This window comes from Zophobas morio, unplaced genomic scaffold, assembly GCF_036711695.1.
Source record: "Zophobas morio isolate AGI-343-1 ecotype UQ-CSIRO unplaced genomic scaffold, CSIRO_AGI_Zmor_V1 ptg000030l, whole genome shotgun sequence".
NCBI lineage: Eukaryota > Metazoa > Arthropoda > Insecta > Coleoptera > Tenebrionidae > Zophobas > Zophobas morio.
In genome coordinates, this window is record NW_026972135.1 from 17,388,601 (window position 1) to 17,413,591 (window position 24,991).

The following is a 24,991-nucleotide window of genomic DNA, read 5'->3' on the forward strand; positions in this document are numbered from 1 at the left end:
TGTTACCTTAACAATTCCTCTCTACTACGAAAAAGAGGGAAGGTACACTTGCCCATGCTCACTTTCGGGAGAGCCGGTAGGTGGGTAAGAGATCTTAATTTAAAATAAAAAGTTAACTATTTACATCAATACAAACGTGGTCTGCTCTACCTGATCACAAAACAAGTAAAAAAAATTGGGCGCCATCAAGTTTGTACTAGGGGTAGGAACAATTGTGTGTCGAGAGAGAGAGAGGGAGAGAGAGAAAGAGAGAAAAAACGCAGTTGAAAAAACGATTTGGTCTTGGCGATAAGCGATGAGAAAGTTCCTATCGCAGCGATAAGGCGTATTTTCTATTCGGAGATCACACAAAAATTGGCGTCCGGATACCTTTCACAGGACGACGACGACACGTCGACCAAGTCCTGTCGCAGCCTGGATCCCACGATGTCCAACTCACCAGACGTCGCGATCGTCCTAATTTCCTTCGTTCTTGCTGCTCTCTCCGTCACTTCTGAATGGGCCTCGAAACTTCGCTTCCAGCGTGGACCCTACATGTGGGACGATAAGCCTACATGCGGTAAAAGACCCGAAATTTACCTTATCAAAAGGGGAAAGACCTCACTAACAAACTTCAAATAATTCACGAAAGTGGCTCCTCTCAAAGGGAGATCAACAGACCAAAACTCGCCAAACTCAAAACACACCTCTATGGCGGCACCAACTCTTTCTGTGTGTGCGCTCGCTTTTCACCCCTCCTCTTGCATGGTCGTCTCCGTCCTCGCCAGTACTACCTTGTGAAAACAAAAAAGTCAAAAATTTGGCGGAACTGCTGGCAACGATCAGCAATAAAAAAAGGTCGAGAAACCATCGAGCGAGACTTCCTCTAAGCCCCCTTCATCCTCGACTCCGTGGAGAAAAAAAATCCTAACAACATCTGAAAGCACCTGGAAGGATCTGAGGGAATCCAAGAAAATCTGAAGGAATAGGAAAGAATTAGAAAAAATCGGGGAATCTAGACAAATCTAGCTAACCCTGGTAGAATCTGAGGGAATCTAGAAAAATGTAGAAGGATTTGAATTAGTTGTAATTGAATTATTTTCAACCACTGGGTGTAACACACACCGCATCTCTATGTTCAAAAAACCTGCCGCATATTATACACTATACACAGTCTTGGCAATATAAATATAACCATTTATCCCCAATCTGCGCATTTCTCGCGGAGGCGGGTCTCCCCATGAATAGCTAACAATAATTCAACATCTATTAGGGTAAATGACATGAAAAAATAACCGTCAAATGTGACTAGAAAATGTGGCGTTCGCCATATAATCGTGTGAATTTGTTCTAATTGAACTTAAAATCTCGTGAATTTTGATAGCACAATGAGTACTACTATTACGGGGAAGGTAACAAACAAAATTTAATTATGCCACACTCTATTAAGAATGTTAAACACCACAGAATTTAAACGATTTTAAATTATGCGTTAACTCAAGTTATTGATTAAATCAAAATGAGTTCATTAAGATTACGTTGCGGACAGAATACCCTAACACAAAACACATATGAAATAAACTCAAAAGGCAGACGAATACACATTAAATACCAAAATAAGGTGGTCCTGAAACTCCTCACTCGAGAGCGACTTAATTCGAGAATAAATGTTCAAATTCAGGTTGTAAGAAAATTTTATTCTGTAAGAAAATAATGGGATGCTCGAGAAATGAAAAGCCTAGAAGTGGTTTTCTGGAAGTCTGTAGGAGAGCAGCGAAGTGGTTTCTACTAAGACAGTAAAATTATTCGTTGCAACTATTTCGTTTTTGAGTTTAACTTTTAACTAGTCATTACTTCTCTGAGTTATCTCCAAATTATCTCAATGTTTAACATTAGTTAAAATGCCACTAATAAACTAATATTTTAAAATTTCGAGTTATAAGTAGAGAGCGGATTTATAAGCACACAAAAAATAAGAATAAGCGCTTAAATAAGCACAACATTTTCAATAAAAAAGTTTTATTTTAAGCAAAAAGCATTAAATAAGCATAACACTTTCATTAAAAAAGTTTTATTTTAAGCAAAAAAGCATTAAAAACATATTACAAATCAAAGAACACTTCTTAGAACTTTGGATAAAATATTATTACAATAATCCTAGACTTTATATTGTACACACGTATTTCAGTTTTCTTTAAAACAATTTATGATTGTAATATGTTCCAAGTTGTCCACTGTAAAATTTTTTCGCCGATCATTTAAAATGTGTTTAAAATTGGAGAATGTGCGTTCAACATCCACACTCGTTGTTGGCGCAAATTTGAATTTTGCAACTAATGTTGAATATAACTCCAAATTTTCCACCTTCTGGCCTTGTAAAACACGAGCAACGTCGGAAAGAACACCGAAACCTGCATTTTTATTTAACACTTCGTCAAGTTTTTGAGATACTCTAGTACCAATACCACCCGTTACTGCGTTTGCTTGTTGTTTAAATTCTTTCACTAAGTTTATGGCATCTACCAACAACATGTTTTTCTAACTTTTCTATTACCTCACATGCGAATTGATAATTGCTTCTTAGAAAAGCTAGATCTTGTCGCAAATCTTTGTTTTCCAAAATGTTTATGCAATCTTTAATCGATTGAGAAGAATCTTAGCTAAACTCCGTAAGTACTTCCTCAAATTCTTTGATATATTTGTCATAATAAAATGTGGCCTGTAACCATGTTCCCCACCTCGTTATAATAATCGGCTCTGGGGGCAATGGTACGTTTGGAAATTTTTCCTTAAAATGTTGCACTCTTAGTGGGGCTTTAACAAAAATCTTTTTACCATTTGCCACTAATTTACTAATAACACTAGGAAACTGCAAACGTATTCTTTCAGCTACTCTGAAACCGTGGGCAATGCAAGTAGAGTGAATTAAATTGGGGTACAATATTTTTAGATTATTCCCTGCTTTCAACATATAACGAGCTGCATCCGAGATCATCAATAAAATTTTATTCGCCGGTACGGCATTTGGCAAAAATAGTGACGTAAGACTGTCATTTACAAATCTGGTAATCGTATTGCCATTTGTTTTATCTAACATTTTCAAACTTACTACATACCCTCGACTAGGGAAATTTTCATTTAAGATTCCAACAATTAAACTTGCCACGTATCTTCCATAACTATCGGTTTTTTCATCGACAGCGAACCGTAAATAATTATCTCCAATGCGATGTTTAATTTCGTTGTAAACTTGCTGAAACACTGGGTCTACATAATTTTTTCGGAGAGTACTTTCAACCGGAATATGTCGATTGCAGTTTTTTCAAGGAATTCTTGAAGAGGGCCTTTCTCCAATTTTTTTGAAGGTATATTGGACTGGATCATCATTTTACATAAATCGAAATTAAACTGAAACTGCTAATCTTTTGTGGAAGTAAATGCAATAGATTCATGTATGGTCTGCTGTTTAATTTTAGAAACTTCAAACATTTTCTTCCTTTCTACATGAAGAGTCGTTCTGACATGTTGCGTCACGTTATATTTTTTATCACTTTGAATCTAAAACAACGTACATATACAGAATTAACAAAGCAAAATAGATAAAAAAAAATTAGTGGGCTTACGGTTTACATACAAGCTCTGCAGAATATTTTGTTGTTTTCTAATTTTAATTCTGGAAAATCCCTTATCCACTCATCCGGCGTTGATTTTACTTTCGTCATTCTTTTAAAATATTAGTAATATTACCAAAAAGAACTCAACATGTAACAAGGGAGAACCACGTATAACACTGTACTACGACAGATGCGATAGACTGATGGTTGTGAAATAAACGGTTCATTATTTACTTAAAAGTTTCCATTAGAAAAATTTTAAGGTAGGTAGTTGGGTACAATAATCCTTTTTTTTAGAAAATCTTCAACGGTCTTGCCGCAAAATGCCGAAAAAGAACATCTGGTTAAAAGCTTTAATTCATTATCAACGGAAGTAAGGATTTAAAGTCATAAAATCTGTGGAGTATTTTTCCAATCCTGTAATAAAATTTTATTACCCAAACGACCAGAACCTATTCACAGAAAGGATCTTGAGTAAGTGTACTTCAATGGTCAAGTCCAGGTAAAATGCATACGATACGATGCGGCTAACTAACAAGTATTTGTCATCCCGACAAGGCCGGCATTTGAACAAAATATGCATTAAAACTCATATTCGTCGAAAAAAGCATTAAATAAGCATATAAGTTTTAATATGCATAAAATTGAAAAAAAAGCAAATAAGCATAAAAAAAAATGTGTCAAATGACTCCAAATTGTATCATAGTTACAGATATGTATAAAAAAGTTTTGAAGTGCTTACATTTTTCACAAAAAGCATTAAACCTAGAAATCCGCTTTCTAGTTATAAGTTATGAAGCGTACTACTTACTAAAATGAATTTGAATAATTATTGAATTTGTGCCACGTGCTTTACGTGAACATTTACATTCAAGCGCAGTTTTGCCACAAAAATTGCATTAGAATCATGAAGTTATAAAGCCTGGCGTGAATTATGAATTTACAAATAGTGAAATAAAAATGTTGATGGATTCGTCAAGAGTTTCACGACATCTCAAAAAATCGTTGTTAAACTGATCTCACTAATTATGCTCGTTGGGAGGGGCTGCAGCGTCGAACGCGATTCATTTTCGTTTAAACAGTTACCCTTTATTGGTACAATTACAAACTAAATTTAGACATATTTATGTCCTTTTAATACCTGCCAGTGGTTGGAAGTAATTCAATTGCAAGTAATTTATTACTGCTTTTTGAGTATTTCAGTCACTTTTAGAATTACTTTTAAACCAAATACTCAAAAATATTGTTTTGTTTTTCTCTACGAATCGTTTACCTGACCTGCTGGGATTATTATATCTGGTTCGTCCCTGCAGAGAGAAGATTAACCCAATAGGGAGTTAAAATCTAAAACGAGTTTAGCATATAATTTGTTAAGAAAGCAGGTAACCATAATAATATACATAAGCTCTTCATCATTTTAAGGGTGAGCTAAAGCATATTCCAGCATAGGGAAATACATATAAACTTCTGTCCAAGTTTTTGCGAAAAGTATACGTCCGATTTTAATAAACTTCACAGCGTTGGAATGAGCGTAAAAAACCCTACACAGACTGCTTTTCCGCTGTTTAAATTTTGTTGTCAAAAAAAACAACAAAGCGTTAAAATTGTGATAAGTTTGAGAGTATCTGGTTTTCGCTATTTATGGATCAATTTTAAATTTTCAAAAAAGTACATAAGCAGAAATTGTATGAAAAAATGCATTACGCTTTACAGAAATAAAATATCTTAATAAATAATTGAGTACACAGGGGCAGAATATTTAAAATTTGTGGTCAAACAAACTTTAGTCATTTTTCTGGTCCACTCAAATTTAATCGATAGAGCCTATCCTTTTAAACCCCTCATAATCCGACAATAAAATTTTATGAGAGTGTCCACCTTCTAAGGTGTTCTAAATTTAATCTGTAAGTCACAACGCCAAGTAAAGACAGACTTTTAAGTTTACCATATTATGTAGCCCCCTTCTAAGTTTTTAGGAACATTCTTTTTATTAAAGATTAAAAGATTTGCGTCCGCAGATAACATCGGTGAACTAATATTTACGACACATTTACACGTAGCCACTAAGGTATTTTGAAATCTCCCACCAATGCAAATTTTTGTTTAAAAATTGTTGCAGTTGGCATCGAACTTTTATTTGTAGCTAGAGTGGAATGCAATTAGGCGCAAAAGAATCGGCTCTTCAATTTTTGATAAAATATGTAACATGTTGTCCCACAACCGATAACAATTCTATCTAGCGCCACAGTGGAAAGGATGTTAAGTGTTGACGTCATGCTTTAGCCGACGAAAATTTTGAATGTCAGTTATTATTATTACTGAATTTAAACTGTGAATATAGCGCTCTTGCGTGAAGTATTTATTTGTTTTATTTTATTTACTCACTGCCTTTTTCGTTCTAACACGTTTTTTCTTGACCTTTTGGATCCATACAACAAATATCTAAAATTGTGTCTTCATCAAATTTGTCCAAAAAGTAATGTGGTGACCGAATTTGAATCAAAATTTTCGCGCTGAAATTAACAGCGACGCGAAATCACATTTGAATAATTTGAATTTGAGAAAAAAAAACATTCAAATCAAAAATCGTTAAACATAGGCAACCAGGTGCATGGTAACGCTTGTTGGATAGTTGGGCAGTTAGTAGCGCTAGGGGATTTTAGTTAGAGGGCGGCTTGGTTGGAAAGAGCGGCATGTTGAAAGCGTGAGTCATTATGTGTAGTGGATGCATGGTGAAAGGACGCTGTGAGTAGCTAGGTTTAAGTTAGCTGGTTTAGTAGTTAATAAAAGGGAGGAAGCCTTTGTTTCCCCAATCCGCGCGGTAATTCTTGCGGCTTTTAATCGAAAAAACATGCGATTTTTCAACGCGGACCACGTGCTGTAGATTTGTTTTGTTGTTTGTAAATTCACCAATCAAGTTAGTTTTTCTTAATCATCAGCTAGTGTTAACACAATTTAACAATCATGATTATTTAAATAAACCACTTGCTAGAAGATTTCATGAAATTCACTTAGTCAGGATAACACCTTTGTTGTTTAATTACGAGTGAGTTTCTGGATGCATATACTTAAGTGTTACATTGTAACACTTCTTAATTCTCCACACAAGATTGCGAATAGTTCATTTACGGCAGTTAAATCGTATCGTGATCACATCACCGAGGCATGTCCTCGCCACGCTAAAGATTGATTACATCACTGAGGCCCGTCCTCGCCACGCTAAAGATTGATTACTTCATCGAGGCATGTCCGCGCAACGCTACAGATTGATAACATCAATGAGGTATGTCCTCGCAACGCTAGAGATTGATAACACCATCGAGGTATTCCCTCGCAATGATAAAATTCACATCACCGAGACGTTTTTTCCTCGCAAATATGATTGGCTATTTTTGTGTTTATTTATTATGTGTTTTGTTGGGGTAAACAGTTCACGGTATTTTAAACTCTCAAAGTAAATTGTTGGGGTACAGGTTTGGATAGATTCAGGGGCGGTCGCAGTTGTTGTAACGCTCTCGGCTTCTGTCCTTAGCCGAGATCCAACTGCGGGTCTGCGATCGTAACGGCCTAGTTTCCGACGGCATGTTCGTCATGGAGATGTGTGATGTGCTGTGCGGGTAGGCTTGCTATAGATAGAATCACGGTCGAGGGGGAGAACAGCCCCGACCGGTAGCCCCAAACTCCGCTTGTGCTAGAACGCCCCAAAGGTATCTTTGTTGTGCTCCTGTTAACTGCCGTAACTTTAAATTTGACGCCACACGCCCGTAATAACTTATGTATTTGCATCCAGTTACTTTAATTCAGATTTTGCTTTGTTTCTATTAAATTTGTGATATTCAAATAGTTGCATTGATTCAAAACATAAACGTAGGGTTTTGTATTTGTTTGGTTTTCATATGTATATGTCTATCAATTCGCGGTTGTCTTTTCTTTCATATTTTTAAGGTGTTTCATTTAAAATGTAATATGTCGGTGAATATACGATAGGGGGTTTTTGGGCTGAGAAGTGAATGTTCGCAGCACTTTTCCTCCTGGAGAGGGGGGCAAATTTTAGCCTCTTCCCAAAAATTGTGTCTATTATTTCTCGCGCTCCCGATTCACACGCAAAAAAAAGAAAGAACCTCTTCCCGCCACTTTTCAAAAAAAAAAACACAACGTAGCGGGCCTTTCAAACTTTTTCAAGGTCAATTTAAAACGGGAAGTTTGGGTTATCACAGTAATTGTAATGAATTCCTTAAAAAAAAGTAATTTGTAATTAAAAGTAATTGTTCCAATCACTGACGATGCCTAAACGCAAAATTTTTTATGTAGTAGTGTTACGCCACTGTTTGGTCACAGTATATGTCTAGTTGTAGAATTTGGAATCATCATCAGACAATTCGGGGGCTTTAAAACTTCCAAGCTAAAGTTAAAGAGAGAATACCACAATACCACCGCAAAGAGGATGTTGACATAGTTGACGTTTAACGTTATAACCAACAAACATAACCTCAAATTAACATTAAACGTCAAGTGGAATCCTCGGAGAGATTTATAGTAAAAACAATTTAATTTTATAATAAGTAAAGCATACGGAGTTACACTTTGTTATCAAAACTAATTAATCTGTCCGTAGTACTCAAGAAAAGTGGAGCAGATTTCAGATTTGGCAATATTTAGGTCTCAATTAGCAGCTTTCTGATAGTTTCTTTACTAGTCAAAACTTAGTAAGAATTAGTAAAATGTCCACCACACTGGATCCAAATGCAGTACATAACTGTAACAAATGCACCTATTTCACAAAATCATTAAATTCCCTTCTGAAACACCAAGAACGCCATCGCATCTCAAAGACCGAACTATTCAGCTGTTCAGAAAGCACTCCCGAACCATTTTTCTGTAAAAATTGCAACTTTAGCACCCATTTAACGATAGAGTTCAACAATCACATCAACGATAATCACTCTGGAAAAATATACCGCTGTGAAATTTGCAACTTTGCAACATTCATACTTTCCCACTGGTTAGAGCACAAGAAAAACAAGTGCCTCCAAAAGTGGTTTAAATGTGACAAGTGTTCGTATAAAACCCGACTTGAGAAAAAATTGAGGCAACACATGAAAAAGGGCCACAAAGTGGGTGAAAGCATAGAATGGCACATGTGTACTTTATGCACGTACAAAGCTAGAGATAAAAGAAATCTTAGCAGGCACATGAGTGTCAAGCATAATTCAAAAACGACACCTTTTCAGTGTGATAAGTGCCCGTTTGTGTCTATTTATAAAGAGAGTTTAGAATATCACGTTGTAACGAAACACACAAAAGACGAAGACGCTGAGTGGTTTACATGTGACTTGTGTTTGTACAAATCGAAGTGGAAAAAAAATTTAAAAAAACACATGGTTGGGAAGCACCAAGTTGAAAATGCCACTTTGTTTGAATGTGACCAGTGCAATTATAAAACAAGATATAAAAGTAACTTAGCGAAACACACAGCGGGTCAGCACACGAGCGAACAAGAAATCAAGTGGCATACATGTGGTGTGTGTCCGTACAAATCGAAAACTCTAGGCAATTTAAAAAATCATATCAACCATGCGCACGGACCCTCGGAAAAAATGCCGCTTTATTTATGTGATAGGTGTTCATTTACTTCCATGTACAAACTGAGCATCGAACACCACATAATCAATAAACACACAGACGAACAAGACATTGAGTGGTTTGCTTGTGATTTTTGCCCCATGAAATTTAAATGGAGGAAAAAGTTAAAAGAGCACGTGAACAATAAGCACGAAATTGTAAATGTCACGTTGTTTGAGTGTGATCAGTGTTCATTTAAAACGAAATATAAAAATAGTTTGGTTAAACATAAAGCAATTAAACATGTAAGTGAGGAAGAAATACAGTGGTTTCCTTGTCATTTGTGTCCGTATAAAACTAAGTTGAAAAGTACGTTGAAGAAACACCTCAGTGTTGTACATCAGTATCCTAATTATGGGACGTTCTATTGTGAAGAATGTCCCTTTATAACTAAGACTGCTCATGGGTTAAAGGAACATGTTAAGTGTAGACATACAAGTCATGATTTACTCAAGTGGTATCCATGTGATTTATGCTCATACAAGTCAAAACGAAGGGACGGCTGGAGAAGGCACATGATGACAGTGCATAGGAATGATAATTGGGGGAAAAAAGAAGCTGATGTCACTTTGGGGAACATGGAAGAAGGGGATAAAAGTAATTGTTGACTAAGTATTTACTTACATTGTTTTTCATATATGCTTTTGTATTTATTAAAAAATTTATAGAGTAATAAAATTATGTTAATTGTTTGTATTGTTCGTTTACGAATTATCTTTTTTATTTCCCGAACGGAAGTTCTGTCTGAATAACCTTAGATCAATTTTTGTTCCCAGTCCTAACTATTCTGTGTGCGAGAGAGGGTACTCGCTACGCTTCTTTGCCACTTGAAATGAATAGAATAAAAAACCTCGTATTTTCTTAGAATTTATTATGAAAAACACAGCTGATACATATAAAGACAAGTTACCTTAAATATACTGATAGTGGAAATAGAAAATTTTCCAAAGTATTAATCCATAGCAATAAACATAGACTAGATATAAAATTTAAATACAAAATAACAATAGATATTTTTAAAGCTCGTTTGGCAAACTAATCCCGAAATTTCGTATACCATCGAAAAACCGGTAGCAAAGAAGAAACCTGTCTTGAAAAGTAGTAAAAATCTTATATAAAAAGTGTAAAAACCTTTTGCGACATTATTGTCTTAAAAAAAAATTACAAAGTACGTCCATGAATTAGAAGCCTTAGACAGATCTAAAAATCGGCGAAATCTATCAGTCAAGCCAAAGTTCTGAAGAATCCATCCATACACTGATCTAATTGAAATTGGGGCCTTAATACTGCTAATCAAACATTGATATCAAATCGTGTAGCGCGCAGGTTCCCAATAAAAAATTGCAACGAGTGCTGACTGCTGTAGAATTGACTATCAACACAAGATGTCCATCATATTATTTATGTACATATCTAAATATTTACAATTATAAACATAACGAGAAAGTAGCTGAAAATTCCTTCTTTGCTCGAATTTATTCGATTGCTTTACTCATGAAATCTATAAACCTCCTAGCGTATTGATCGGGATCACAAGTGCTTATTCCATCTACGTTTGAGCCATATTTCACCGTTTTCGCCGCCTTCGCGGCCTGCTTTTTAACGCCATAGTGAGTCAAAACGTCGATTATGGCTATAAAATAGATTTCTTTCACGGGGGCCGAGTCGCAGCTTGGTATGGCATAGATGTCCAATTCGGGGATTATTCCTCCTACGAACAGTTTAAACACATAATTTTCTATTACCAAAAATTTTAATAACCGATATTTTACCTTCATATTGCAAACTCTGCTCTCTCATGAACTGAGCGAGAGCATTGGGGGAATCCGGCGGCGTATTGAAACCAAAATTACGGTTTTCGAGCCCCGAACCAGATTCACTTTCCTCAGAATCCTGACCTGCATTTTCCGATTCCAGTTCTCTCTCTCTTGCCAACTCTTGCTCGCCTCTTTCCACTTCATGAAGTCCTATACAATAACATTTAGGACTTGAGTAAAAATAAATAAATAGATATTACCTAGCAGCAAACTATAGTCCATTAGATGCAACTTGGTCAAAAATTCTACGTCCGCGTTAAGAGTATCCATCAGTTTTTGTTTCGCTTCCTCCCCTATATAAACTTTCATTTGTTCATTAACAAAATCGTTATCTTTGAGTGTGGGTAGATCCTTTTCCCTCTCTTTCTCCGATGCTTCCCTGTCAACCGTGGACCCTTTTAAATCGAATTTTCGATGTATATTTAAATGATTTGAGAAAACGTTTCGAGTGACGACGATGTAGTGTTCTACATTGTCGACCGTTAAGCGGTACATTCCTAAATATTGGGGTAATAAAGTTTTGCCATGTCTCTCAACAATATACTGAAAAAAAAAAAAACGTTATATAAAGAAATTACAAACAGTAAAATAGAATCTACCGGATGGTAATGTTTGAGAAACGAATGCATCCTCTCCACCTCTTCAGAAGTCAACGTTTTGATGACGAATAATTTGTCCGAGCTTAAATAAAATTTTGCACCGCTCTTGCCACACGAGTCATCTGGTAACGGCTGCGACCTGTATGTAATATTAAGGTTAATTAGAACTTGTAGACAGAAACATTTTTTTTTAATTTTTTTCGTTCACTCAAGCGAAGCGAGCTGCGTCATTTTAAGTTCTTCCAACAACGAAGGAGTGAAAAAAATAGTATTTTACTAAAATACATATTTCAAAAAAGTGTGTTTTCTACAAATATTAACGACGCAATAAATGATGATTTCATTATTATTATTATTACTATGTATAGTAATCCAACATGCTCAATTTAAATAATCAAAAGGTTCATTCTTTTAACTAATACTAGTCAAGACATAATAATTTATTCTAGCTTTCATAATGTTTGTTTTCGGCACTGGAGTTTCAAATGTACTGGTATGTCTTAAATGTTTAGCAGATGTTAAAAATTTAAGTTTACTCAATTGAGGACAATAAATATGCGCAACAAATAAATTAACATTAATAAATAGACTACTGTTGTCCGTTATGACTCTGAAATCAAAATCTTTTTAATAACAGATAGTGAGGGAAACCCTGACATATGGTTTTGTTCTGTCAACAATTTCTTGGATAATAATAGATCAATCATCAAGTTGACTTGCTCTTTTAATAGAAGAAAAGAGCGAAAGACGAATGTGTTTTATTAATCAAATCTATACTGTAGTGTATAGATTTGATCCATGTTGTGGGCTGCCATCAATTAAACTTTGGATTTATTATAGACATACTTCACAATGTTTACAAAAAATTAAGGCCAACTTGATGACTTTTTTAAATTGAATTGAACATCCGATATTTAAGAAATCGTCTAGACTAGATGTATATGTTTTATATGCAAAATAAGATTTCACACTTTTGCTATACATTTGAACACACAAAGTATTACACAGAACTTCCAAATTTTATTTTTTTTTAAACCTTATAAGTTAAAATAAAAATATGTCTGGATCGTTAAAGACAGGTGAAGAAATATGCTGTGAGTATGTTTCAAGTTACAATGAAAGAAATACCAAAGACGTATGCCTATTTGAAAAAAAAAAATCCTAATTTCAATTATCTCATTACATCTTTTTTTTACTGCATAGCCCAGTGATTGGATTTATTCTGTATTTCAGCAAGGACACGTACATCAATTTGAATAGGTGCAGTGTAATATTAATAACAGTGCTGTATTCTCAAATTTTCGGGAAAATGGGGTGAACTGTTCTCGATTTGATAAAAACCAATTCTAAAAAATATGAGTATGAAGCCCATGTATAGACTCATAATATTTTGCACACACAAACCAGATAAGATTTATTCAGCAAAATTTTGAGATGATTCGGTTTTGCAGCCTGAGTTAAATTTTGAAATGTTACGCAATGTTGATTTTTTTTAAACATGTATAATGTGGATCTATATTAAATAAATAATAAACAAATATATTTTGATCTTGAAAATGCAGGACTCTTTTTTTAATTGTAAATCACAATTTTGTTCATGATTACGGCCATAGGTATTTATATCCATTTTTTCGAGAAAGATGATAATAATAATGGGCACGAATGATGCATAGAACAATCAGGATTTAATTATTATTATTGATATACATGGCAGTTTGACCTTTAAATCTACATTATTTATTAGCTACATATATATTAAATTTTGAAACAACTACAAAATAAAAATTCAAAAACCAACACGAATAAGTTTAAATAGCAATAAATAATTGTTATAAAAATTATGCCCATATAAAAATGTTACAGGTTGTTGAATAATAGAATTGTTTGTTATTTATTGTAATTTGATTTCTTTTTTTTTTTAATAAAATTGCATTACTGTTCCTTCCTCTTATTGGTTTCAAATTTCAAAGGTGACAAGTTATTTATTTGGTCCAGAAACTACTTTAATACAGCGTGTTATTGAAAGGTACGTACAACATAAAATCGGCCATTGGTCTCGAAGTATGGGTGCTAAAAGTAAAAAAAAGTTCAGGTAAAAGTGTTCTCCTTTTAGAGATAGCAATTATTAAAATTTATGTCCAAATTCGTTGTACGCCTCTGATAAAAATGTTATCTTTCGTTTCTATAGCAACAAAAGGGTCTCTTACTTTTTTATTATTGTTACAGTTGCTAGGATGTACTAAAATAAATTAATTTTACCTATGTATCTTTCAGTAGCGTTTAAAAAGTTGGGATAGGGGTTAATTTTCCCCTTATAATTTTGATAATACAAAATAAGTTTTTGAGACTTCTTAGATTTCGCGAAGAACTGTCAATTTTATTGCACGTACCTTTCAATAACACCCTGTATATACAAAACTCAAAATGGCATTGAATGATTTTAACTGGACGATTTTAATACATTCAGACCCTTTAAAATAAAATAAAAAATTTAAAAATAATTACAGATTCTGCGACAATTTACCTCTCTTGATTAGCCAATACACTACATTGGCAACATTATGTAACAGGCAGTGGTTGGAAGTAATTCAATTACAACTAATTCAGTCACTTTTACAATTACTTTTAATCCAAATACTCAAAAATATTATTTTGTTTTTCTCTACGAATCGTTTACCCAAGTTTTTGCCAAAAGTATATGTCCGAATAAACTTCACACCGTTGAAATGAGCTTAAAAAACCCTACCCAGACTGCTTTTCCGTTTTTTAAATTTTGTTATAAAAAAAAACTACAACGCGTTAAAATTGTAATGAGTATGATATTATCTGGTTTTCGCTATTTATGGATCAATTTTATATTTTCAAAAAGGTACATTAGTTGAAATTGTATTAAAAAATCCATTGTGCTTTACAGAAATAAAATATCTTAATAAATGATTGAGTAAACAGGGACAGAATATTTAAAATTTGTGGTCAAACAAACTTTAGCCATTTTTCTGGTCCATTCAAATCTAAACAGGTAACCGATAGAGCCCGTCGATAAATCAAAAAATTGAAAAATCAGAAAATTGAATAAATGAATAATCAAAACGTGGAAAAATGTCGAAAAATTGGGAAATCGAAACACGGAAAAACTGGAAGTTCAAAAACCAAGAAATCGAAAAACTGAAAACAACATCGAGAAATCGAAACATGAAAGGATCGAGAAATCGAAAAGCCCAGAAGTCGAAATTGTGTAAAATCAAAAATTTAAATATTGAAATAATGAAAAATTAAAAATTTTAAAAAGTCGATACATCGAAAAATTGGAAAATTGAATAACCATAAAATCTAAAACTGAGAAATCGAAAAATCGAAAGATCGAGGAGTCGAATCTCCAAAAATTAAAAAATTGATGAACTGTAATTGAAAAATCGAAAAATGGGAATATAAATAAAATCCAAAAATCGCTTAATGCAGAAATCTAAAATTTAGAAACACCAAAAATCGAAAAATACAAACAAAAAGCTTAAATAACCGAAAATCTAAGAATCTTAAAACTGAAACATATAAAAAGTGAAAAAATCGATAAATCGAAAAATTGAAAAATCAAAAACCCGAGAAATCGAAACATCGAAAAGTGGAGAAATCGAGAAATGGAAATAAAAAAAAATCAAAAAATGCAAAAATTGAGAAACTGAAAAATCGAAAAGTGGAAAAATCGAAAAATTGAAGAATCAAAAACTTGAATCCGACAATAAAATTGTCACCCTCTAAAGTTTTCTAAATTTAATCTGTAAGTCACAACGCCAAGTAGAGACAATTAAAGATACTTTTAAGATCGCATTATCTTGTAGCCCCCTTATAAATATTTAGGAACATCCTTTTTATTAAAGATTAAAAGATTTGCGTCCGCAGGTAATTATAGGTGGACTAATATTTACGATACATTTACATGTAGCCAATAAGATATTGGCATCGAACTTTTATTTGTAGCTAGAATGGAATAAAATTAGGTGCAAAAGAATCGGTTATTCAATTTTTAAAAAAATATGTAACATATTGCCCGACAACGATTCCACCTAGCGCCGCAGTGGAAAGGATGTTTAGTGTTGGCGCGGATGTTTTTAAGACAACACGTCATGCCTTAGCTGACAAAAATTTTGAATGTCAATTATTATTATTGAATTTAAATTATGAATATAGTCCTCTTGCGTTAAGCATTTATTTGTTTTATTTTATTTACTGATGTGAATATGCAACAAATGCGTTAGTACAATAAATCACTCACTGCCTTTTTTATTCTAACATGTTTTTTCTTGACCCTTTGAACTCATACATACAACAAATATCTAAAACTGCGTCTTCATCAAATTTTTCAAAGTGCAAAAGGTAATTGGTAAAGTAATACAATACTTTTTAAAAGTAACGAGTAATTGTAATGAATTCCTTAAAAAAAGTAATTTGTAATTGTAATGCATTACTTTTTAAAACTAATTGTTCCAATCACTGATAACAGGGTATATAATATAATGCATTTTTTATTTGATCGCTCGTTCCTTGCTAAAACACAATACAAAAGAAAAGTAGTGAGATAATTATAAATATTTTTTCAAATCTTTTATAATACTTTTGTTGCAACAGAATACATCGAACTTATTTTAGCGTTCATTGTAATTTCTTATTGTTACCGAAAAACTCACTTGAAACATGGGCATAGCATACTTCTTCACCTGTACTTTAATAGACCGCAATATTCCGATTTTGACTTATGGGTTATCACACAAAAAAATAAAATAAAATTAGCAAAATCAAATGTTGTAATTTTTCTAAGAACTTAAATTTGTTGGACTGTACTTGAAGGGCGAGGGAAGTTGTGTCCAATTCCTTAAACCACTTTTTTCATTCGAATTAATGTTTAATTTACAATATTCTCTGTGATTCCAAGTTAAAGTTGAGGAATTAGTACTCGTCAGCCGGCGAAGTCAAAAACTTATGCCAGTGACTATATATTTAACTCTATACTCACTGCTTATGCGTTCAATTGTAAACAAATACTAACCAAGATATTACAATGAAAAAATACATATTTCTAAGCACCAGAATATCAATACAACCCAGAGATTTAAACGCCGCAGCAATACTGGAATTAATATAACACACAAAACTCAATTGGTAATCAAAATTAACACCCAAATCACACAAAACAGTTTTCAATACTCAAATTATATGTTATTGGTGATTTTACAAGAGAAAGATACAACACTCCACCATTAAATATGATTTCAAGTTTGTTTTGAAGTCTTTCACATCATGGGTGGATTCAATTTCGGCAAAATCTTTGTCAACTGTAAACATTAAACAATCAACCTATAATCCTCTGGTTATATAATTGAAGAAGATATCAAAAAATAAAGGGCCCAAGACAGATCATCTGAAATTTGAATATCATATACAGGGTGTTCATTTTATCTGTTCACGCCTGACAATTTTTCCATAGGCAACAGAAAAACAAATCTGAGATTCGTGAACAATCTGTATAATCCAAAGCTTTTGATATGTTTATCTTCCTCTCATAAACCACGCTGCTTAAATTAGAAACATGTGAGTAAATAACAAGATGAAAAGCATGCTTAGAAATCCTTGCACATTTTTCATAATGGTAATAGGACTATAATCAGATATGTCGGAAGGATTTTCACATTTAAAAACTTGTGAAATGAGGGAAACTTTCCCATAGGTGTATTGACAATTACGTCAGAGCTAGTCAAGCTCAAATTTTGTTGAACATGAACAAATCTTTATTGAGAATTATTGCCAAAGTTCATAAAATATTTGAAGATCATTAAAGCCACTAATATTGTTGTTATAAATTAAATTACAATGTCTAGATTCTCGAAATTTCGAAATTTTGTTATGTTGACATTAAACAATCAAAGACTAATATTATGCGGGAACATTTTTTTTTAACTCTGAACACACCATAAAGTTCCTATGTTCAATTTGAAAAAAAAAGAAAAAAACGCATGTCAATGCAATGGAGGTATGCAACCAAAGTTACATAAAAAATTCATACCTGATTTTATGCAATAAGAAATTCCAAAATAGTTGGAATGAAGATAATGAAATTAAGACATTATTTGTTCTATTTCTTTTGTACTGTATTGCTTACATTTAGTTTTTTTTTTTAATGAAGAAGCTTTGATGTAACATTGGTTGCATATGTCCAATGCATTGATGGGTGACTTTTAAAACTGAACATACGATTAAAATGATTAAACCTATACTTACCTTTAAATTTTCAGAGTTAAAAAATATCCCAGTATGTTTATACGGGAGAAAACTTGGATGAAATAGACAAAACAATTATGTAAAGACGACGTGACAGTATCCCCACACTTCAACATTAAAAGCTTTAAGTCTGCAAAAGCTATCATTCAACAAACAGTTATCAACCCTAACAACTTACAGATATTTACGAATTGCAATTAAGGCACCTTCCCCACGTGTGGTAGAAGTTTCCACAAAATTAAGATCTTTCCTAACGACATTAATAATTCGTATCAAATAATAAAAAATCGCTGACATCTGAATTTAATCAAATTTTAGAAAATGCAAAAATATCATATTTAATCCATTCGGCGGAAGTAAAAATGGCTTTACAGACTCCAACATAATATAATTGCTATTGAAGAGTAAAAATATTTCGCTTTTTGATAAGTCTGGCACCGCTTCAAATCCTCAGCTTCACAATCAACAGGTACTTTTTCAGACTGTGAAGAATTTAAAAAAGTGATAAAATCCACACCAGTTAAAACACCCTTTGCGCCTCAACAGAATCATAGACATAACAACAATCGAGACCAATAATTAAATGGCGTTTATTTAATACAGTGTGGGAAGCAGCATTTTTAACTTGGTCTAGAACTTGAAATTTGGAAGCATCATGCTTCTATACCGGCAGTACCAAACCGATCTTATTTTCAACCTTGTGCACGAAGGTTTTTGGATTTTTCGCCTTCTCGTTTTTAGACCATCACATATACGAGCACTGGAAAATTTTGGAATATAGTAATGTTGCGTCCGCTTATATTTAATAATGATAAAATAAAAATTGTCATAATAACATCGACTTACTCAAAATAATATTCAGAACGTTCTGCTGCATTGTAGCTTAATTTTAATCGCTTCCTCTGGTTTGAGGAGACAATTGGCTGCGTGTTTAATTGTCGCATTGTATAAACATAAACAAATGAAGTTAAGCATGTACTGTAAATATATTTTTATTTCAGAGACGAGAGAAGGTCTGTCTAAATAACTTCAGACCAATTTTTTGCGTTTAAAAGAGAAAGTGGTTTTTTTTTAATATAAAAAAATCTTTGGGGCCTCTTGTGTTTTATTTTTAAAATACATATGTACTTTTAAAAAATCTCGAGGATCCGCGGAATTCTTTATTTGGAAATAATTTTACACAATCTTAGGTGCTCCTAGTGTCTTTTTTTAATTATGTGATGTTCCGTTTTTAATGGAGAAATCAAAATATTGTCAAAATCGAAAAATCGAAAAACAAAGAATTTTAAAAACCTAAAAAATCCAAAAATCCAAAAATTAAAATATCGAATAGACGAAAATGTTGAAAAATGCAAGATTTGAAAACTAGCAAAAAGTTAAAAAATCGGTAAATCGAGAAATCGAGAAATCGAAAAATTTAGAAACGCCAAAAATAGAGAAATTTCAAAATTTAAACACACAAATCCCAAAACTGAAACGTCGAAAAATTGAAAACCCGAATAATCGAAAAACTGAGAAATCGAAAAATTAAAAAATGCGAAATCGAAACATGAAAAGATCGATAAGTCGAAAAATCGAAAAATTGCGAAATGGAAATGGCTAAAATAAAAATCTAAAAATGGGAAAATTAAAAACGGAAAAATTTAAACTTAAAAAACCCGATAAATCGAAAAATCTAAAATGAGAACGTAGAACATCGAAAGACTAAGAAATCGAAACAACAGACAAGTGAAAAATCTAAAATATAAAAATTCGAAAAATAGAAAAATCGAAAAGTGTAAGATTTAAAAATTTGCAAAATTTTGAAAAACCGAATAAGTTAAAATAAAAAAAAAACAGAAAGTAGAAAAAATTAAAAATTTAAAAATCGAAATACATATGTATTGAAAAATGGCAAACCTTTCACACTGAAAATTTGAAAATCGAAAAACTAAGAAATCGAGAAATCGGAAAGACGAAAAATCGAAAAGACGAGAAATTAAAAAATCCATTAATCGAGAAATTGAGAAATCGAAAATTTTAAATACATAAATCCCAAAATTGAAAGGTTGAAAAATTGGAAAATCGAAAAGGTGAATTATCGAAAAACTGAGGAGTCAACAAATCGAAAAATTGCGAAATGGAAATGGCTAAAATAAAAATCGAAAAATAAGAAAATTAAAAATTGAAAAAATTAAACTCAAAAAACCTGATAAATGGAAAAATTGAAAAATCTAAAAATGAGAACGCACGACATTGAAAGACTAAGAAATCGAAACAACAAAAAAGTGAAAAATCTAAAATATAAAAATCCGAAAAATAGAAAAATCGAAAAGTGTAAGATTTAAAAAATTGCAAAATTTTGAAAAACCGAATAAATAAAAATAAAAAAAAAAAAAGAGAAAGTCGAAAATACTAAAAATTTAAAAAGCCAAATACATGTGTTGAAAAATTCCAAATCTTACACATTGAAAATTTGAAAATCGAAAAATTAAGAAATCGACAAATCGAAAAGACGAGAAATTAAAAAATCCATTAATCGAGAAATTGAGAAATCGAAAAATTTAAATACATAAATCCCAAAATTGAAAGGTTGAAAAATTGGAAAATCGAAAAGGTGAATTATCGAAAAACCGAGAAGTCAAGAAATCGAAAAATTCAAGAATCGCGTAGTCGAAACATCAAAAGATCGAGAAGTCGAAAAATCGAAAAATTGCGAAATGGAAATGGCTAAAATAAAAATCGAAAAATGGGAAAATTAAAAATTGAAAAATTTAAACTTAAAAACCCGTTAAATGGAAAAATTGAAAAATCTAAAATATAAAAATTCGAAAAATTGAAAAATCGAAAAGTGTCAGATTTAAAAAATTGCAAAATATTGAAAAACCGAATAAGTAAAAAATCAAAAAAAAAAAACAAAGTCGAAAAAACTAAAAATTTAAAAAGCGAAATACATATGGATTGAAAAATCCCAAAACTTACACACTGAAAATTTGAAATCGACAAATCGGAAAGACAAAAAATCGAAAAGACGAGAAATTAAAAAATCCATTAATCGAGAAATTGAGAAATCGAAAAATTTAAATACATAAATCCTAATATTGAAAAGTTGAAAAATTGGAAAATTGAAAAGATGAATTATCGAAAAACTGAGGAGTCAAGAAACCGAAAAATTCAAGAATCGCGAAGTCAAAAGATCAAAAGATCGAGAAGACGAAAAATCGAAAAATTGCGAAATGGAAATGGCTAAAATAAAAATCGAAAAATGGGAAAATTAAAAACTGAAAATTTTAAACTTAAAAAAACCCGATAAATGGAAACATTGAAAAATCTAAAAATGAGAACGCAGAACATCGAAAGACTTGGAAATCGAAACAAGATAAACGTGAAAAACCTAAAATGTATAAATTCCAAAAATAGAAAAATCGAAAAGTGTAAGATTTAAAAAATTGCAAAATTTTGAAAAACCGAATAAGTAAAAAATCAAAAAAAAAAAGTCGAAAAAACTAAAAATTTAAAAAGTGAAATACAGATGTATTGAAAAATCCCAAAACTTACACACTGAAAATTTGAAAATCGAAAAATTAAGAAATCGACAAATCGGAAAGACGAGAAATTAAAAAATCCATTAATCGAGAAATCGAAAAATTTAAAAACATAAATACCAAAATTGAGAGTTTGAAAAATTGGAAAATCGAAAAGATGAATTATAATAAAACTGAAAAGTCAAGAAATCGAAAAATTCAAGAATCGCGAACTCTAAACCTCAAAAGTTCGAGAAGTCGAAAAATCGAAAAATTGCGAAATGGAAACGGCTAAAATAAAAATCGAAAAATGGAAAAATTCAAAATTGAAAAATTTTAAGTTAAAAAAACCGACAAACGAAAAGGTGAAAAAACGAAACATCGAAAAACTGAAAAATTAATTCCGAAAAATTGAAAAACCGGAAAATCTGAAAACGAGAAGACGAAAAATCGAAATATCGAAAAACTGAAAAGTCATTTCCGAAAAATTGAAAAATCTAAAAACGAGAAGGCAAAATTCGATTAATCGAGAACAATCTAAAATTTCAAAATTTGAAAAATTGAAAATTTACAAAATCGAGAAATCAAAACATCAACGAATCCAACAATCAAAAAATTGAAAAATCGAATAAGTAAAAAATATATATTGAAAAATCCTACAACTTAAACTATAAATTAAGAAATCAGGAAATCGGAAAGACGGAAAATTTAAAAATTCATTAATCGAGAAATCGATAAATTGAGAAATCGAAAAATCCAAAAATTTAGAAACGCCAAAAATTGAAAAATTTAAATACATACATAAATCCCAAAACTGAAATGTTGAAAAATTGGGAAATCGAAAAGATGAACTATCGAAAAACTGAGAAATCGAAATGGAAAACTGAAAAATCGCGAAATCGAAACATCAAAAGTTCGAGAAGTCGAAAAATCGAAAAATTGAGAAATGGAAGTGACTAAAAATCGAAAAATTCAAAATTTAGTTCTTCATCTTATTCTACATGAGTGTGTAGGGAATTATGGCAACCCGCAAAGAGAAGGCGGAGCTGCTGGGTACCGACAATACTTTTGCTTGCAATAGTACATGCCAAACGCGAAATTTATCACTTCTTCTCTTCCAAAAATTTGATGACGTCAATTTAAAATTTCGAACAACTTCATTTTCTTTTAATTGTTTATGCAAGGTAAATCAAAGCGGTTTATCCCATTTTCCTAATAATAATCAGTGTAGAAGATGATGTCCAGCTTTGAAGGATATCGTATACTGCAAAATAGTATGGTTTCAAATCTAGCAGATTCGGAAACTTCGCCACAAATTCATTTATCATGCGATTATTGAAAGCTACAGATCATCAAAACAATAATAAAAAAGTTGTTCTGCTGTCCACATTAAAATGTATTCCGTCTCTTTGTAAAAACTGGCATCTCGTTCCACATGAACGAATTGTGATGAATTATGATTGGAGCCACGACGTCTGGTGGTCAAAAACAAGCAATTTTAGCTATTTGGAAAGTCGTAAACTCAAAGTTTTTTTCCACATTACACTGGACATCAAGTGTCATTAGTGTAATATTGGTTGCATACCTTTATTTAAACTAAACGAATCGTATTGTTAACAATTGAAACAGCTATGTTTTATGTATGAAGTGAAAAATAATTATGAAAGAATATTTTTCCATGCATTTTTATCACACTATATTTATTAATAAAGTCCTTCATTTTGGAGCTATAACGTTAGATGCAGTTTTTTGCGTAAAAAATAGCTAAAACAAAAAATCGCCCAAAATTATGCAACCAATTCTACTATTTTATTTTGTGTTTTGGTACAAAGTATCTTCTTCAGGTAGAAAAATATTTTCACAGCATGTTCTTTCCAGAAAATTATTTAGTTGCAGTTATTGCTCTTAAAATTATATGTTTGTTACATAAACATTTTTACCAAAAAAAAAAAAAAGTATAAATATGATGAAAAATTTACATGTGAATTTAACTGCGTAATTGTGTAACGAAACCTAAATTTGCGGCATATTTTTGACGAATTATATTCAGATAACGAAATATTATTGCTATTTTTATGAATGACGTTAAACATACCGCTTTTGAAACGAGTTACAACCTTAAACTCTGTTAGTGTCGATCATTAACTCTACTTTAATAACGTTCTAGTTTGTACATTAGAATTATTAAGAAAATGTTGAAATAATCGGTGCAGTCACATGGAAGGAGCGAATTAATTTTATGATAATGGTAATGCGGCCTATAAACCACTAACGAAGTTTTTTTTTTCAATATAATTAAAACTAAAATATGCGGATTCCTTCAATTTCTAAAATAGTTTTAATATTTCACTTTTCTTTGCTTTATGGTTTTGACTAGATTGCGTTTAATATCCTCACCCATAACTGCATCTGTTCTCTAAACGACGAAATATATAGCTGTACAAATTACATGAACCGCTTTAATGTAAATGACAAATGATATCAGTATTTTAAATGATAAGAAACTGAGGCTTCTTTGTAATTATTCCTTGTCACACTTTTATCTTGAGGTAACGTTGGAAGTTACCTTGGAAGTAAATAGCTTCATTAAATTGTGTGTAGGTGTAACATTTTTTTAAGTCAATAAATGATTCTAGTTTTTTATCTTGTTTTCTTTGAGCTTAACAATATCCTTTTAATACGAAAAATACACCATAAAATATAAATAAAACTGCGAATTGTAACTTAATAAACTTCCACAGTTAAACAATATTTCCGTACTTTCTAAATTTATTATTTTATTATTTAAAAAAATAACATCCACCGCTTTCCAATTATACCAATCTTGTTGGCAATATCATAAAATTTATGATGCCATGAATCATGAAATGCATGTTCGATGATTCACTTTCCTACATTATGTAAATAATTTTTGCACCAAGCATACTTTTAACACACCTGTACCCACCTACCTGGTTAAAGATTCTTTATAATCCAAATCATCCACCCCAAACCTTTCCCTGATATTCCTAAACACGAGGGGGCAGTATTCCTTAACCTTAAAATGTGACGACATATTCTCCCTACAAAATAACGATTTACACAAATGTCAAAACCTCCACCACTTGCCTACTTATTAAACAGATGATTATCAATCTTTATCTTCGAGTAGGCTCGAAAATCATCTGGAAACAGCATCACCGGAATGGTGACATGCATCAGTTCGTTAATCTGCAACAAAACCATGACCACTCTCCCAAACTCTTGTAGTACATACCGTATGATTTATGCCCCACATGAAGACGGACAAGAACGGTTCGTTGGCCCTAAACAATTTAACTTTCTGGTGTTTCACCCGAAAGTGCTTCTTTTTGAGCTTCGACGGCCCCGTTGACATTTTGATGTACGTATTCAAAATGGCCGCCTGTTTTCAATCAATTTCTAATTGACATTCTAATAACGAAAAACCTGAACTGTTTACAAGAATTTGAATTTCTTCAAGGACCGTTGTTTTTCTACAAAATCAGATTTTGTTTAGACATACACACCTTCATTGATTAGTTATCGGGTCAGGTCGGGCGGAGTCGGTGTGTCAAACGTCATAAACT

At 32.1% G+C, this 24,991-nt stretch overlaps 2 protein-coding genes across 3 annotated transcripts; one reads left to right on the forward strand and one right to left on the reverse strand.

Moving 5' to 3' along the window:
* The first annotated feature begins 7,920 nt into the window (after nt 1–7,920).
* Nucleotides 7,921–9,907, forward strand: LOC135137939 (zinc finger X-chromosomal protein-like). Its single transcript, XM_064067719.1, has 2 exons — nt 7,921–8,155; nt 8,209–9,907. Exon 2 carries the CDS (start codon nt 8,315–8,317, stop codon nt 9,821–9,823), a length of 1,509 nt encoding a protein of 502 aa, XP_063923789.1. The 5' UTR covers nt 7,921–8,155; nt 8,209–8,314; the 3' UTR covers nt 9,824–9,907.
* Nucleotides 9,908–10,069: 162 nt separating this feature from the next.
* LOC135138887 (phosphatidylinositol 5-phosphate 4-kinase type-2 alpha) lies at nt 10,070–24,962 on the reverse strand. Of its 2 annotated transcripts, XR_010282079.1 has the most exons (8): nt 24,661–24,962; nt 24,517–24,614; nt 24,356–24,466; nt 11,632–11,770; nt 11,233–11,575; nt 10,988–11,182; nt 10,641–10,926; nt 10,070–10,587 (listed from the first exon to the last, which is right to left on the reverse strand). XR_010282079.1 is itself a non-coding variant. In XM_064068914.1 (7 exons), the coding sequence occupies exons 1-7, from the start codon at nt 24,778–24,780 to the stop codon at nt 10,691–10,693; spliced, it is 1,242 nt and encodes a 413-aa protein (XP_063924984.1). In that variant the 5' UTR covers nt 24,781–24,962; the 3' UTR covers nt 10,070–10,690. The 2 variants fall into 2 exon arrangements, 1 of the variants encoding a protein (XP_063924984.1); XM_064068914.1 differs by having other exon boundaries at nt 10,070–10,926.
* Between the last annotated feature and the right edge of the window lie 29 nt (nt 24,963–24,991).